Genomic DNA, 16,485 nt, shown 5'->3' on the forward strand with positions numbered 1-16,485 from the left:
CCCCACATTCATGTGTTAAATCCTAATGCCATGTGATGGTGTTAAAAGCTGGGGCCTTTGCCTGATGATTAGGTCATGAGGGTGGAGTCCTCATGAACGGCATTAGTGTCCTTATTAAAGAGAATTCAGAGAACCCCTAGCCCCTTCTGCCGCATGAGGACACAGTGAAAGATGTGGTCTATGAACCAGGAAGGGGGCTCTCACCAGACACAAAATCTGCTGGCACCTTGGTCTTGCACTTCTAGCCTCCAAAACTGTGAGAAATAAATTTCTGTTACTTACAAGCCACCCAGACTATGTGGTTGTTTCGTCACTGAGTTGTGTCTTTTGCAACCCCATGGACCGAAGCCTGCAAGGCTCCTTGGTCCATGGGATTTCCCAGGCAAAAATACTGGAGTGGGTTGCCATTTCCTTCTCCACGGGATCTTTCCAACATAGGGATTGAACCTGCATCTCCTACATTGGCAGGTGGGTTCTTTACCACTGAGCCATCTGGGAAACCCAGATTATGGTACTTAGTTATAGCATCCCGGACACGCTAAGACAGGTGATGCTTAACTTTACATATTTCTCCTCTTTTCATTCCTCTCCTTCCTCCCTCCTCCCCTCCCTGCCTTCCTTCTTTCTTAATCTTGTAATCCTTCCCTCTTAATGGATTCCCCTTCCTGTCCATACTCTCTCAAGTCAAGCTTTCCTGAGGTGGATTCCCTTCTTCCTGAGGACCTCTCACTTAGCCTTGTTCCCCGGGGTGGCCCAGTGTTCTCTGAGTGCAGATGCGTGATTCCTGCACCTCTCCAGAACCTTGCTTCCCAGTTCTCCCGGGATCTGAGTCCACTCCATTTGCTCCGCAGCTGTCTTACTTTGAGTTCTTCCAAAAGCAGCGCCGGAGTTCTTGGTGCAGGAGGTGTACTTAATGTATTTTGGAGGCAAGAGAGAGGGGGGAGGGGCTGAGATGTGGAAGGAGGAAAAGGTGTTGAGAGTGCTTTATTGATGTGGTGACTGCTGGGAGCACCAGGGGCTCAATCCAGGTAGAAGGTAGTTCAGAATTGCTTCTGCGAACCGTAGGAGGCTGGCCCCCACCCCACACTGGTTGTGGCTTGCTTATCTGAGGTCTTTACTGTCTTTCTCTTTCAGGCTGACCCATGTGAGCTGAGAAAGCTGACTAAAGCTTCAACGTGGAGCGATGTAGGGAGGGCCATGCAAGGCTCAGCTGCACACATAGCTGCGTTGAACTCAGAAGCGGGCTGAGGGCATCCACCGTGTCTGTTACAGCAGTCCTCATTCCTTTTTCTGCCCTGACTCATTAACACGAATGACAGCAACGTAATTTATTGAGCATTCTTTGTGGAGCAGTCACTGGGGTAATAGCTTCACTCAATCTTCTAAAAATCTACGCAGACAGTGTTATTATGCTCCCATTGTACAGATGATTAACTGAGGCTGAGGCTGAGTCTAAGAGAGGTTAGGGCTTCCCAGGTATCGCTAGTGCTAAAGAGCCCACCTACCAGCACAGGAGACACAAGAGATGTGGGTTCGATCCCTGGGTCAGGAAGATCCCCTGGAGCAGGACACGGCAACCCACCCCAATGGCAACCCACCCCAATATTCTTGCCTGGAGAACCCTATGGACAGAGGAGCCTAGAGGGCTACAGTTCATAGGGTCACAAAGAGTTGGACATGACTGAAGTGACTAGCATGCATGCAAGAGATGTTAAGTAGATTGCCTAAGGGTTAAGCACCCCACTGGTGAACTTAACCCAGATGAATTTATGTGGTCAGATGTCACTAGACTCAGACCCTGCTGTTAAAAGCCTGAAATAAATTACTCTAAATTCCTTTTGGAAAAATAGGGTGTGATTTTTTTTGGTTGTGTGCTGTTGAGTAGAAAGTTTCTGGGTTGGGGTCTTCAGAAGGTCCTCCTGGGTTGCTCTCAGGTTTTTCTCACTAGACTCAGCCAAAGTCTTGCCTTTGGAGATTGAACACGGCCACCAGACACTGCTCCCAGGCTCTGCCAGCTGTTTGGCAGATATGAGCTGCTGCCCCAGGGGAGCACAAGAGAATGCCTGAGGAGGGAGAATGTTCTGGAAGGACAGCTTGAAGAACAGGCCTTTCTTCTCTGACCCTGGGAGTCACTTCACAGAGGAGGGAGTGTGATCCCCAGGCCTCTGCCGGGAGACCCTTGCTGCTTCGGGCTGGCTTCCCCAGCTGATGGCTGGAGGTGGGCGGACTTAGGCTGCGTTTGCATCTCCCCAGCCCCTCAGGCTGGAGGGGAGGGGCATGGATCACGGCACAGCACCTTCCAGGTCCCTGAGCAAAGTGTTGTAAGAGATGGACTGAGGTCTGAACTTCTCAGCAACGTTGGCCAAAAAATTTCTTTTTTGTTTAAGTTGGTTTGCCTTAGGGTTTCTGTCATTCCCAGCTAAAGGACTCTTGTCCAGTCTGACCAGGAGAGGCCAGACACTTCCCCAAGCTGCCAAGCATCCCACTTAGGCTCCAGCCACATCAGAAGCTTTGCTTCCCCCTCTCCTCCCCCATCCAAGCTAGTGGAGGTGGGTTTGCATGAGTGTGTTCCCTGGGCCTGGATCACTGACATTTAAAGCCTGCTGCTAACCCATTCCAGTGTTCTTGCCTTGAGAATCCCAGGGACGGAGGAGCCTGGTGGGCTGCCGTCTATGGGGTCACACAGAGTCGGACACGACTGAAGTGACTTAGCAGCAGCAGCAGCTAATTGTGATGTGAAGAGAAGAAAATTCACTTAAATCTGTTTTAAGGCTGACACTGTGCTAGGTCATTATCTCATTAAACTCTCCAGAGAAATCAGAAATTTTTGGAGGAGCAATTTTTCACCTGTGGAAGTGACTGCCTTTGAGGGGCCGGCCCCCTGGGTCCTCCCTGGGGCTTGAGTTTTGAAACTCTCAGGTCCAAACTGCACCACAGAGGTGAGTGTTTGTGCTCTGTGTCCTGGACAAGATCAGTCCAGTCTCTTCCAGTCTGTGCACCTGGTCTGTTACTGGGCCACATGATTTTATGTATGGTTTCGTTGCGATTGCTCCTTTCTCAGTTTTTGTTTCTGGAATAGCTGGCTGCTTGGTTTTTCTCAAGGCTGATCTGTATAGCCTCTGGTGCAGCAAGTGCTCTGGGCTTTGGGGGAATCCTTTAGCCTGAATAACTGGTGGCCGGCTGTGGCCAAGCCCAGGCAGAGCTGATCCCAGGGATGGACTCGGGCCAGCCAGGCAGTGCCCTGTCACACACAGGCAGCCCTTCTGGAGCCCCTCCACAGCAGACGACCAAAAATAAGGACCACGGGGCAAAGGTCATTTATTTGGACTTTTTGGAACAAAAAAAAAATTGTTTTAAGTTACAGAAAAACACAATCATTTACATTTTGGAAGTTTCACACTCTGGGAACGAGCCCTAGTGCCATGCCAGGTTTTGTGAGCAAAAGGCTTAAAACATCCCGGTCTGACTGGGCTGTGATCATCAGGACTTATCTTCTCGAGCAGGTCTGACTGTCCATCACATGAGTCTCGTTCTAGAACTTTCACCCTTATCTCTTTCAGTAGCAAATGTCTTGGCCCCTGAAGTCCTCTTCAACATAACCCTTCCCTCCCATCTTTGCTTCCTCTGCCTTTCTTTGTAACTAGCTGCTCACCCTATCACCTCCCTCCGGTGTCTCAGACCGAAGCTTCAAACAAAACAGCCTCCTCCCTCCAGGCAATTCACTTCCCTCACCGCCTGCAAAATTGGCCTCGGAACTCCTCTCTTCCAGCAAACACTCCTGCCCTCCCTGCCCTACTTTGTTCACATCTCCAGAGACTACCACCTGGCTCAAGGGGCACTCTGGAGGTCAGAGGACCAGGATTCTAGTCTCGGTCCTGCCCCCTGTCTGCTGTTATGGTCTTAGGTATTTTCTTCTTATTAAATTCTTAGCTATCCCGCTTCAAAGGGATGTGGCATCACAGTAATAGATGCTGACGTGCCCTGAAAAGTAAAAATGCTACCAAGTGCAAGCACAGTTAGCCTGTAGGCCCCTGGGCACTGCCCTCCACAGCTCAGCATTTCCCACCTGCTGAGGACTGCACTGTCTCAGCTGCTCAGTTGCCATGGTGAAACGGCAGCCTTTGCGTGCTGGTGAGTGGGATTCTACCATCTGGAATGCAAGGTCCCTGAGGGCAGGGCTTGCATTTTAATATTTATTTGGTGAGCTTCTCAGCCCATAGCACCAGTTGGGGCTGAGCACAAGTAGGTGCTCAGTCTTAAAATTGGTTGCTTAGATTCCAATTTCCTTGGACGGATCCACCTCCTGTTGTGTGACGGCTGCATCACAATGGCAGGATGGTGGGAAACCCAAGCCTCCTCTTTTGTTCTACTGCACATGACCACTAGTGAGAAGGAGGCTCCTGGGGGCTGGTCCTGGGGTCTTGGGCCTCAACTGACCCATTGCTGACCCAGGTCGAGGGACCATCCACTGAAGTCCACACTGGAATACTTCCCCCTCCCACTGGAATAAAAATCCTTCCCAAATGGATGGGAAACATGGCCTTGCTTTGGGTGAGCATGCAAATCCCAAAGAAGGTCACGACCATGTTATCAACACAATGTGGGGTCAACCCAGACCATTCACACCAAGGACCCCTGCTCTGGGGGTCACCATCTCCAGTGTGGGGTCCTCACTTCCTGATGAGCAAGACCACTCTCTAACAGTCAGAGAAGGCCAGAGCTCACCACTACCCCGACGGTCTTCAGCTTCAGTGCCCCCACCGCTCCATTCATGGATGGTTGGCAAACCCCCACAATCCCCCTGAAGGAGTCATCTCCTCTTCATGAAAACCACAAAGATGAGAAGATGACCTCACCCCATCCAAAGAGTCCATCACACAAATGTTATTCAGAAAACACATTCTGGATCTCCCCCACTCCCATCAACACATCTCCCATCTCCGGGTTATACCCAGCGATATATTACACTTGACAAAATTCATCTTCTTCTTTTTAAAACAACTTGGTCCTTTGAGATCCATTCAGAGCAATGCCATTGCAAACACTGTAATTTAAAGTCAGTCACAGTAGAAACAAAGCCAGTCCCTGGAGAACAAACTTGAGAGGCCTCAAGTCACTCAAAATGGGTTTGCCTCGGCGAGGCCTGTCGATGGGCACCCCAGGAGCGTCCCTCACCCCAGCTGACCCCAAAGAGCCTAGAAAAGCTGGTGTTTTGCTTCAAATTCATTCAGAATAAAATGCATAATAAATAAATAAATGCTTCCATCGTATGTTGTGTGGGAATATCCAGCTGTATGTGCTGTAGCCTTCATGATGCTCCCTGGATTCTCAGAGGGAATCTTGCTTGATGGTCCAAAGGCTCTGAAATCACCCCAGGTCACGCTGAAGCATGCAGTGAGAGGGAGCTAGAACAGGGAGGAAGACTGCTGTGAAAATCCCAGCTCCGGTCTAGTGTTTGCTGGATGGGCCCCCCTTCCCGGTGGGCGTGGAATCTGTATTTATATCTTTGGTTTCCTGCCTCGCAGTTTTCTGCCTTTGGAAGAGCGGCTGAGAGGAGCGAGAGAGAAATGGCCCGCTGGCCTGCATAAAGGATGCCCACATAGGCTCTCTTCTCCTGTGGACAGCCAGAAGCTCAGGTTTCTTCCCTAGACTTTGGGAAGAGAGGCCTTCAAGGCTTCAGCACCCAGGACTGAGGTCCAGCTGCCGCAACATGTCCTGTAGTGACCCCTGCAGCCGGCTCAGGGCCACCACCTCAGTGGAGTAGAGGGAAGCTTCCAGGACGACGCCCAAGCTCTCCAAGCTCTCCAGGGCCCTGACCTGCGGCAAGGGGCAGCTCTTGGAGGCGGCCAGCAGGTGGAGAAGGTCCCGGAGGTTCTCCAGGTCATTGGATATTTGGACCACATTTCTGGAAGGCAGACTGGTGAGGATCTGTTGGTAGATCGCCAATGTCTGGTCCATCTTGGACAAACTCAGGAGAGGGTGGAGCCCAGGGATGAAGTCCAAACCAGTGACCCTCTGTTTGGAGGAGACGGACTGCTATGCAGGAGGAAGGGGAGAGCAAGAGCTCAGTGGGAGAGAGGGCAGCTCCTCAGAGCTCCCCTGACTCCGCCTTTCCCTAGAGCGTAGAGGTGCTTCCTCCCCCGCTTCCACACCATCCTCCCTGGGCCCTTACTTCTTGTGCCCATGTGACCACCATGTTTCCAAGCTGGTCTCCTGGGCTCCTATCTTTCTGCCCTTCCCAAACCACCCTGCCCTTTGCCTCCAGACCAGCCTTTGCAGGCTGTTCCCTTTTCCAAATGACTCTGCTATAGAACCAGCCATGACTCCCTATTTCCTGCTTGAGTTTCTTCCCCAGGCATTGAGGTCTTCCGTACATTCCCTGTCCCCAACTCTTCCACCCCAAGCAGACTCCTCCCTCACAGTCAGATTCTCCAGGAAGTCTCACCCCCTAAGGGATTCAGGCAATTACCCCAGCGATGCCCCAGCTCACTGCTCTGCTCAAGTAACCCTGGTTACCAGGAGGGGCTCTCCCCTCCCCCGCCACCCACAGCAATCAATCCCGGCACCACACAGGTTGGGGCACTCTGGGTCTATTGTGTACACTTGCTGAATGACTGTTTTGAAAGCAATGAATTTAAGGGCTTTTCTCTAGGAAATGCAGACACTGTCTATTTCTGATCTGTCCCCGCTTCTGGCTACCTAACTGCTCTCTGGCTTCCCAAAGCCACTGTTAGAAATATAGAGTGGTCAGGAGATGTGGAAGTCTCCAGATTGCTCCACGCAGGTGAGCAAGTTGGCTTTTAAGGTGGGAAGCTATCAAAAGTCATGACTGAAAACCTTGAAAGAGGGCACACACAGTTCTGGTTCTGCAAGGGTATTCAGGGAGGGTCACTTGCTTTATCTAATTTAGTCTCATGAAGACCTTATGAAGACTATTAAGATAGTCTTGTTGTCTAGATGACTATCTTAATAGTCTTCACAAGGTCTTATGGGTTTCCCTGGTGGCTCAGATGGTAAAGAATCTGCCTGCAATTTAGAAGACCCAGGTTCAATCCCTGGGTTGGGAAGATCTTGTTGGGAGAAGAAAATAACAAGCCACTCCAGTATTCTTGCCTGAAGAATTTCATGGACAGAGGAGCCTGGTAGACTACAGTTCATGGGGTCTCAAAGAGTTGGACATGACTGAGCAACTAACACTTTCCCACTTTCATTTTCTAGATGAGGAAACTGGAGTTTAAAAACCTTGTGGAACCTGACTAGCTTAAGACTTTACAGACATCTCCCTCATTCTAAATACAGACCTCATCTATGGTTGCAGGTCTGAGCTTATGGACCTCAGAAAAAATGCCCCAAGAGACACTGATAACTATTTACAAAAACACAGAGGGTTGTATCTGAAGAGGGCTTGACAGGCAGGGCTGGCAGTAATGAGTAATGAGCTCGCAGGGTCTAAGCTCAGTTACCAGGCAGGAAGAATGCCTAACGACTAAAACATTCTAGAAATGAGATGGAGGCCCAGAGGGACTGCTGCTGGGGTTCTGGCCACCTGCCAAGGGAACCCCAGGACCTCTGTGACTCCCTCTGGGCCTGGGCACTAGGATTCCGGTCTGGGAGGGAGGAGAGTGAGAAGGCGGGAGGCAAGGGAAGTGGAGGAGGAGAGGAGCTGTCTTTATGCCAGGGGGGCGTCCAGGCCACTGGGGCCCTGTGCAAGGCTGCACAGCCTCCTCCGCCAGCCTCTGGGGTCCCCCACGGGATGGCCACGGTTCTACCTCGTCTCCCAGTCCCTCCCTACCGTGTGTGAGATGTCATTGATCCTGGTGACAATTGTCTTGATGAGGGTTTTGGTGTCATCCTGGACCTTGCGGATGGGCACAGCCTCCACGTAAGACAGATAGGGCCAAAGCCACAGGAATCGATACAGGGGTCCACAGCGCATTTTCCTTCCCGGGATGGGCTTCTGGGGCCTGAAAACAGAAGAAACCACACGTGGCACATCGTCGATCTCCGAGAACACCCACGTGCTCCGTTACCACCCGCATCCACGTCTTCAGATGCGGATAACAACGAGATTTGCTGTCTGCCATGGCTATCATCTCCTCAAAGACAATTCATTGTCTAGAAATGACAGTAATGAAAGGCACTCCCCTGGGGAGAGGTGCGGCGGAATCAAGAAAACCACAGGAGGTGTGCTGTAGACCACGCAGCAGTGAGCCAGGGCACGAGCGGATGGACGGCGGGCTTTCAAGGTCTGGTTTGAATCCAGACATTTAATAGCTGTACGACTGCAGGCATATCCCATAACCGCTAAAAACTCCCCCTGTATCCCCCACAATGTACCTATCTCCAGGGTTTTATGAGGATCAAATTAGATAATGTGCGTGAAAGAGCTTTAAAGGAGTTGTGAAAGGTTCTCTATTACTACCCTATTATTAGAGATTATGTGACTGTCCTCTTCATTACTCTCTCACAGCAGCGCACTGATACCTCCGTGATGGCATTTACCACTGGCTTTATTGCTTCCTTTCTCTCCCATTGGGAGCCTGACTCCAACGGGCACTTACAGAAGGTCTGATAATCAGACGCAGTGCTGGGCACCAAGGATGCCACAGTGAACAACGGATGTTTTTTTACTCTCAAAGTGTTTCCAGTTTAATAGGGGAGATAGTAAACAGGCCGTAGCAGTACAGGAGGAAAGAGCTCTGCAAGTATGGCTGAAACCAACACAATATTGTAAAGCAATCATCATCTAGCTAAAACTAAACGCATTTTTTTTTTTTTTTAAGAAAGAGCTCTGCAAGAAGGACAAGATATTGCAGGATTACAAAGTGGCCTCCCTGAGAAGACGTGTCACTTGAGCTGGGTATTGAAGGCGAAGGGGAGGTCTTGGAAGAATACAAAGTGGTTGCCATAAGTGGCCAAGAGAGCAGCTGGTACAAAGACCTGAAGGCCAGAGAGAGCACATACACTCTCAGCCTACCGTGTTCACTCAGGATGTCTGAAACTCCAAAGTCATGGAACCGTGAATTCTAACATTCATAATATGCAGGTCCTTGATTAAGCTGTGAAGTTTTAATGAGATACATGAGGCAAAAGGTAATCAGGTTAAATGCCTGCAAGTCTGGCCAATGATCCATGCTAAGTATGTGTGGATGAGCCTGAAAGAATGATTATGGGTGTTAAGTATTAACATGAAGGTTTTGGAGATGGTGGAGAAGTTCATCTCTGCTTTTTGTGTTCTGTTTCATCTGGGTCTTGATTAAAAACAGGTAATGCATTTTCTGTCCATAGGTGGCTACTGCTGCTGCTGCTGCATCACTTCAGTGGTATCCGACTCTGTGCGACCCCATAGACGGCAGCCCACCAGGCTCCCCCGTCCCTGGGATTCTCCAGGCAAGAACACTGGAGTGGGTTGCCATTTCCTTCTCTGGTGCCTGAAAGTGGAAAGTGAAAGTAGGAAGTCACTTGGTCGTGTCCGATTCTCAGCGACCCCTTAGACTGCAGCCTACCAGGCTCCTCCATCCATGGGATTTTCCAGGCAAGAGTACTGGAGTGGGGTGCCATTGCCTTCTCTCCCATAGGTGGCAATATTAGTATAATTCATATTCTGACACTATAATAGAAGTAAGCAGTCTTGGGAATTCCCTGGTGGTACAGTGGTTAGAACTTGGTGCTTTCACCATGGTGGCCCAGGTTCAATCCCTGGTTGGGGAACTAATATCCCAAAGCAAGAAAAGAAAATAAATAAGCTTTGGGGACTTTGTTGGTGGTACAGTGGATGAGAATCTACCAGCCAATGTAGGAGACACAGGTTGGATCCCTGGTCTGGGAAGATTCCACATGTGGTGGAGCAGCTAAGCCCATGAGCCAGAACTACTGAGCCTGCGCTCTAGAGCCCTCAAGACACAGCTACTGAGCCCAGGTGCTGCGACTACTGAAGCTCACGCATCTAGAGCCTGTGCCCTGAAACAAGAGAAGCCGCTGCAGTGAGAAGCCCGAGCACTGCAACGAAGTCGCCCTGGCTCCCCGGAACCAGAGAAAGCTCACACACAGCAATGAAGATCTAGCACAACCAAAACTAAATCCTTAATTCAAAAAAAGAAAGAAGCAGTCTATTTCTATATTATAATGCTTGATCAAAAGTATGGGGTTTTTAAAATCTGAATTTTATCAATGGGGAAATGTGAAACCCAAGAAAACATGCGGACTTGTCCAAAGTCAAACAAGTAAGCTGCAAAGCTAGGATTCATAGCCAAAGGTGCCACACCCAGAAAAGCTGGAACACTTTCTACCCCACCCCACCAGTTTCCCCAGGCTTTAAGGGAAACCTGGAGAAAAGTCCAAGTTATAAGCCACCCCGATGTCTGACCAAGGGCAGCTCCTGGGACTGTGGAACTTGGGAACAAACACCCTGCTCTATTCTAGGATGAAGCTAAGAGATTGTACCCCCATAATTATTTCATGTATGAAAAATATAAGTAATTTGAGAGAGGGTACTTCAAATGGTTTTGTGCTTGTTTTGGCTCCTAAAAATTCAGTACTACCTCTATTAACTCCTCATTCTCTGAGTAAACATTTCCACCAAATGCTTGAAGAATGGAATTAAATAGTGCTAATCCCTCAGCATGAGTCCAGGAAACCCTAGCAAAAGTGGAAGCCAGTGGTTAGACACCAAAGCTTCATCAGTGGGCTCCGCCCTTATTCACCGAGTGTCTCTGGGCAAGATTTAATTCCCTAAAGCATCAGTTCCCATCAGTGAAATGGAACACATAACATCACTTGGCTCTAAGGGTAATTGAAGAGCACCTGTAAAGTCCCTGTCTGCTGTGTGTATGTGTGTGTGTGTAAGGGTGTAGGTGGAGGATAGGGGTGGGGGACAGGGGGAAAATGTCAGCTTTTTTTTTTAATTGTGTAATTATTTGGCAGAACTTGAAATGCTTCAGCAACACTACCTGTAGCCAACTCTGAATCTAGCATTTGGCCCCTTGCCTTCCCTGGGCATCTCAAGAGGGTGCCTGGTATTTTGGGGTCCTCCCCCTGAGGCACAAGATTGAGTGGTAACCTTTTCTAGGATTTATGTATTAATGATACCCTCCTTCCCAAGAGAATTTATTACCAGATTAACTCTGATCATAGTCACTCGCATGTCATGGCCACCTTGTAATACCTGAGTGGAAAAACAGTTTTACTAGCCCCCTCGATCACCATGGATAATACGCTTCAGTGGGCACTGAAAATAAATCACAGTTCCTTGAGATGTGGAACTGAGAAGCTGCTGCTGAGTAAGGCTGCCTAAGAGGACAGGCCAGAGTTAGGGGAGCTCCCTGGGGGCGCTGCAGAGAGAACTCGTAACAGGCCCATCTGAGATCAAAGTGATGAGGAGACGCCGGTCCACCCACACACACAACATGAAACCACTTGCTCACATGTAGAACACAGCATACTCAGGTGGGCACACACACACATCAACTCATCTAACCCTTTTAATTAAAAAATTTTTTTTTTGCTGCACTTTGAGGCACATGGGATCTTAGTTCCCCGACAAAAGATCAAACCTGGGTCCCTTGCATTGGAAGCATGGAGTCTTAACCACTGGACCACCAGAGAAGTCCTATCGCACATCTAACCCTTTTGCTAGAGGCTGGTGATTCGTCTCCAGGATCTATTCCCTTCTTCCCAATTAACAGAACATCCAAGTTTAGATAGAGAGGTGGCCATTCAGAATAAATACTTTATTTCCCAGCTGCTGATTCTGGACAACTGAATACAAGCAGAAGTGCGATGTGGCAGTTCTCGCACCGTGTGCCTTTGCTCCTCCCTTTTCTGTCCCCTCCTCTATCCTGATGCCTGAATTATGGATGCGGTAGTCTGTGTTCCTGGGCTTCTTAGGTGGCACTAGTGGTAAAGAGCCTGCCTGCCAATGCTGGAGATGTGAGAGATGAGGGTTCGATCCCTGGGTCAGGAAGATCTCCTGGAGGAGGGCATCACACCCCATGCAGTATTCTTGCCTGGAGAATCCTATGGACAGAGGAGCCTGGCAGGCTACAGTCCACTGGGTTGCAAAAAGTCAGACACAACTGAAGCGATTTAGCACACATGCACATCCTGTGTTCTTGTGCCTCTCGGATCATGAGGATGATGGCTTCACTGTGTGAATGGTGACGTAGGGAGCTGGAGGTGGCCAGGTCTCTGAGCACTTCCTGGAGCTGAGATGACATACTTGTGTGGACCACCTATCCCTGGACTTGTGCTGAGTGTGTGAGAGACGTCGGCTCTGTCTTGGTGAAGCCACTGTTATTTTGGATCTCTGCTAAACGTGGCCAAACTTAACACTAATTAATTTATTCACCTGGACACAGACATCAGACTTGATCAGACATCAAGTCTTTTTTGGTTCACTTCAGTGTCACTACCAGGGTGGGGCCTGGCCATGGCCTGAGATTTTCAGTTCGTGGGGAGTGGCTGGTAAGAGCAGGACAGCAATTACAACTTCACTGAGCACAGCGCTGGACACATAATAGTTTTGCTGTTGTTGTCCAGTCACTGAGTCGTGTCCAACTGTTTGAGCCCCCATGGACTGCAGCAGACCAGGCTTCCCATTCCTCACTATCTCCCAGAGTTTGCTCAAATTCACGTCTGTTGAATCAGTGTTGCCATCCAACCATCTAATTCTCTGTCTCCTCCTTCTCCTTTTGCCTTCAATCTTTCCCAGCATCAGTCTTTTCCAATGAGTTGATTCTTTTCGTTGTGTGGCCAAATTATTGGAGCTTCAGCTTCAACATCGGTCTTTTCAATAAATAGTCAAGGTTGATTTCCTTTAGGATTGACTGGTTTGATCTCCTTGCCGTCCAAGGGACTCTAAAGAGTCTTCTCGAGGACCACAGTTCAAAAGCATCAGTTCTTCAGTGTTCAGTCTTCTTTATGGTCCAACTCTCAATCTGTACATGACTATTGGAAGCATTATGGTTACTCAACATCTATTTGATGGTTGACATCTAACATGTATGGATGGTCCACTGTGGGCCAGAGGCAGAGATGAAAGAGACATGCAACCACAGGAAACTGGGATCCGGAGTGGGGATGGTTGGGGCTGAACTGGTGGTTTTCCCAGGAAGCCCAGGTAGTACACCACAGTATTCAGCATTGTCAACTACTTACATGTGTTATTTGTTAAAAATAAAAGTAAAGAACAAAACTGTTGTGCTCTTCAACAGGTTTAAGAATTTACCTAATTAACTATCAATACAATGCAAGGAAGAATGTTTAAAGAAATAAAATGCCTTGGATAACTCAAGGGAGGGACTCATGAATAAAACTATGAGCTCTAGAGCTCAGCAGAACTATGTTTAAGTTAGAGCATGTGAAAGTGAAAGTCACTCAGTTGTGTCTGACTCTTTGTGACCCCATGGACTATACAGTCCATGGAATTCTCCAGGCCAGAATACTAGAGTGGGTAGCCTTTCCCTTCTCCAGGAGATCTTCCCAACCCAGGGATCAAACCGAGGTCCCCTGCATTGCAGGCGAATTCTTTACCATCTGAGCTACAAGGGAAGCCCAACAGGGCCTTGGGAAAGTTTGCTGATCTCTTGGAGACTCCATTTGCTTGGCTGTAAATTGGGGATGAAACAAATCATAATTCCTACCTGTGGCTGTTAGGTGATGGAGAATTCTTGCTCTGTGCCTGGCACATGGTCAATCCCAATACATGTTAGCCGTTGTCACTGTTATTTCCAGTGAAGGAATGGAGGAAGCATTTTGGAGGAGGTTGCATTTAATAAGGGCCCTGAGGATGTGGGGGCTTCCCTGGTGGCTCAGACGGTAAAGAATCTGCCTGCAATGCAGGAGACCAGTGTTCAATCCCTGGATTGGGAAGATCCCCTAGAGAAGGTTATGGCAACCCACTCCAGTATTCTTGCCTGGAGAATTCCATGAATAGAGGAGCCTGGCAGGCTACAGTCCATGGGGTCACAGAGAGTCAGACAGACTGAGCGGCTAACACACACTGAGAATGGAGGAGTGGGATTGTGTCTGTGAAGGTGGAGGAGTGGGGAAGCCCCAGCAGAGGGCTCAGAAAATGGTGGCTCCAGGCTGGCATGGGAGGTGTGATGGGAGGGGTGGAGCTGTGAGTGCTAGGCAGGGAGGCCAGGCTTCTTTCTGTGGAAATGAGGCACTCTGATCATTTCCAGGCTTAGGCTTGCAGCCCAGGTGATAAGAAGGAGGCAGCAGGAAATTGGGAAAGGTATGAGGAGAGGTTTGATGAACGAACATTCATGCTGATTTGCTAGTATTGGTGGGACCTCAGGTGGGCCTGTCCCGCTGACAGCTGGAACTGGGGGGGGGGGGCTCAGTTCAGGAAAAAAAAAGGGGAGGGGGTGCTGCAGACAGAGACCCAGGAGTGCTGGCTGGAGCCACTGACAAGAGTGAGTAGAGAGTGGAGGTGGGAGGAGCCATGAGGGAAAAAGGCAGGTGTCAGCCATCTGCCTGGGCTGCAAAGCCTTTTCCCTCTAGAAGTTTTAAATGTTTAAGGAGCTGTCTTTTTCTCAGAAGAACTGCTGAAATGTTGAGCCTGGAGAGGAAGGGGGCACTACTGGGAGAGGGTAGGGGGTAGCTGGACTGTGTGTGCTGCTCATGAAGGGGGAGGCTTGCTCTCCACCCTGAGGTCTCCCCTCCACTCCGCTGGCTTCCCCACCACCCACTCTTCTGTGGGTCTGTGCATCCTCTAGATGCCCTGCCAACTAACTTGTGCTTCAGACTGCCTTTCCTTTCCTTGAATTAAGACCTGACCATGCCCCATCAGGTCTACCAGCATCCCCTGCCACAGGGGCACTGGAGAAAAAAAGAGAAAAACCAGTGAATGAGCTCCACCCCCTACCCCCAGGGGAGCACTAGAAAATGAAATGTAATCACAGAAAACAGGCTAAAGGCTAATGGAAGAGGATCCTGTAACCTTGCCATCAACCCTGTCACGACCCCTGCTCTGACTTCACCTGGGTCCTGGGCACTGGCCCCCCCCTACCCCCCGCTACTCATCCAGGGTTGACTGCAGGCCTTGTTCCCCCACTTGGCAGTTCCTTGCAACGGCCCCTTCTCCACAGACAAGCTTGCCTCTTGGTTCCCCAAGAAGCTGGTGGCCTCCAGACATAAGCTCCCTCACCTTCCCTCTTGTCCTGGGGGATGCAGCAGACCAAGTGGGAGCCTCCATGTTAAGGTAGGAGGTGTTTCTCTAGATCACACACACACATACACACACACACACACACACACACACTAGAAGTTTAGCTGGGCCCAGGGCAGGCCTACCCTGGGTTCTAGCAATGGGGGGAGTGGTGGGGGAGATAGGGAAAGCTCCCGGTCACAGACATTTGCTGGTAAAGGCCACTAGCTTTGAGCTATGCAAACTCCTCTGCCTTCTCCCCGTAGAAGGTACCAGAGGTAAGCAAGGGGCCTGGTACAGCTTTCTCTCTTCCTTCTCCAGCCAGCAGCTTTTTATACCCCTCTCTCCAGTAATCTCTCTTGAGAGTCCCTTAGACTGCAAGGAGATCAAACCAGTCAATCCTAAAGGAAATCAACCCTGAATATTCATTGGAAGGACTGATGCTGAAGCTGAAGCTCCAATACTTTGGCCACCTGATGTGAAGAGCTGACTCATTGGAAAAGACCTTGATGCTAGGAAAGATAAGGACAGAGGATGAGATGGTTGGAGGGCATCACTGACTCAATGGACTTGAGGTTGAGCAAGCTCTGGGAGATGGTGAAGGACAGGGAAGCCTGATGTGCTGTGGTCCATGGCATCACAAAGAGTCAGATCCAACTGAGCAACTGAACAACTCCAGTGATCTTTGGTTTGTTAGTGCAAATTAAATTCAGGTAATGTGGTATTTGACAGAGGATGATATGGTTGGATAGCATCACTGACTCAATGGACATGAGTTTGGGTAAACTCCGGGAGTTGGTGATGGACAGGGAGGCCTGGCGTGCTGCGGTTCATGGGGTTACAAACAGTCAGACACAACTGAGCAACTGAACTGAACTGAACTGAATGTGGTATTTACTATTCATTTTAAGGAAAAAGCTTTGGGTAGTCTATGCCTTCTCTCTCCCTGTAGAAATCTTTCCTGTTGGTTCCCTTGCATTCTTCCCTCTCAGCCTTCCTTCATTCCTTTCTCCCTAACTGTCAGTAGGAAGGGACTTGGGGATGAAGAAAGGACAAAGGATGAAGGAGACAGAGAAGTCTGGGTCCTCTGAGTTCTTCAGAATCCAGTGGAACAGACAGAAGCTTAAACAACTCATTTTAATACAACCTGGTGAAAGTTATAAGGGAAGGAACCTGGATCTGGGGGAGCACAGGGAAAAGGGCTGACTCTGGGCAGCCGAGATAGTTTGCACTGAGACCTGAAGGACCGGAGTTTCCCAGGGGGAGGGAAGCAAGCAGAGCATTCCAGGCCAAGGGGACAGTGTGGAGTTGGGATATACCATGGTGGGTTTGAG

The 16,485-nt window shown here is 49.5% G+C and overlaps 1 protein-coding gene and 1 long non-coding RNA gene across 2 annotated transcripts in view; one reads left to right on the top strand and one right to left on the bottom strand.

The window, feature by feature from the left end:
* Nucleotides 1-1,445, top strand: part of LOC104982351 — a 43,873-nt gene extending 42,428 nt beyond the window's left edge. The window contains exon 3 of the long non-coding RNA XR_824505.1: nucleotides 1,135-1,445. This is a non-coding gene — a long non-coding RNA (uncharacterized LOC104982351). The remainder of the gene's footprint in view (nucleotides 1-1,134) is intronic.
* Nucleotides 1,446-3,264: 1,819 nt separating this feature from the next.
* Nucleotides 3,265-16,485, bottom strand: part of LEP (leptin) — a 16,858-nt gene continuing 3,637 nt past the window's right edge. Inside the window, exons 2-3 of the mRNA XM_010831717.1 lie at nucleotides 7,793-7,964; nucleotides 3,265-6,036 (exon numbers count right to left, since the gene is read on the bottom strand). Coding sequence (XP_010830019.1) covers nucleotides 5,677-6,036; nucleotides 7,793-7,936 — 504 coding nt within the window. The 5' untranslated portion in view covers nucleotides 7,937-7,964 and the 3' untranslated portion in view covers nucleotides 3,265-5,676. The remainder of the gene's footprint in view (nucleotides 6,037-7,792; nucleotides 7,965-16,485) is intronic.

The sequence above is a fragment of the Bison bison genome, unplaced genomic scaffold, assembly GCF_000754665.1.
Source record: "Bison bison bison isolate TAMUID 2011002044 unplaced genomic scaffold, Bison_UMD1.0 scf7180017864530, whole genome shotgun sequence".
Classification (NCBI taxonomy): domain Eukaryota; kingdom Metazoa; phylum Chordata; class Mammalia; order Artiodactyla; family Bovidae; genus Bison; species Bison bison.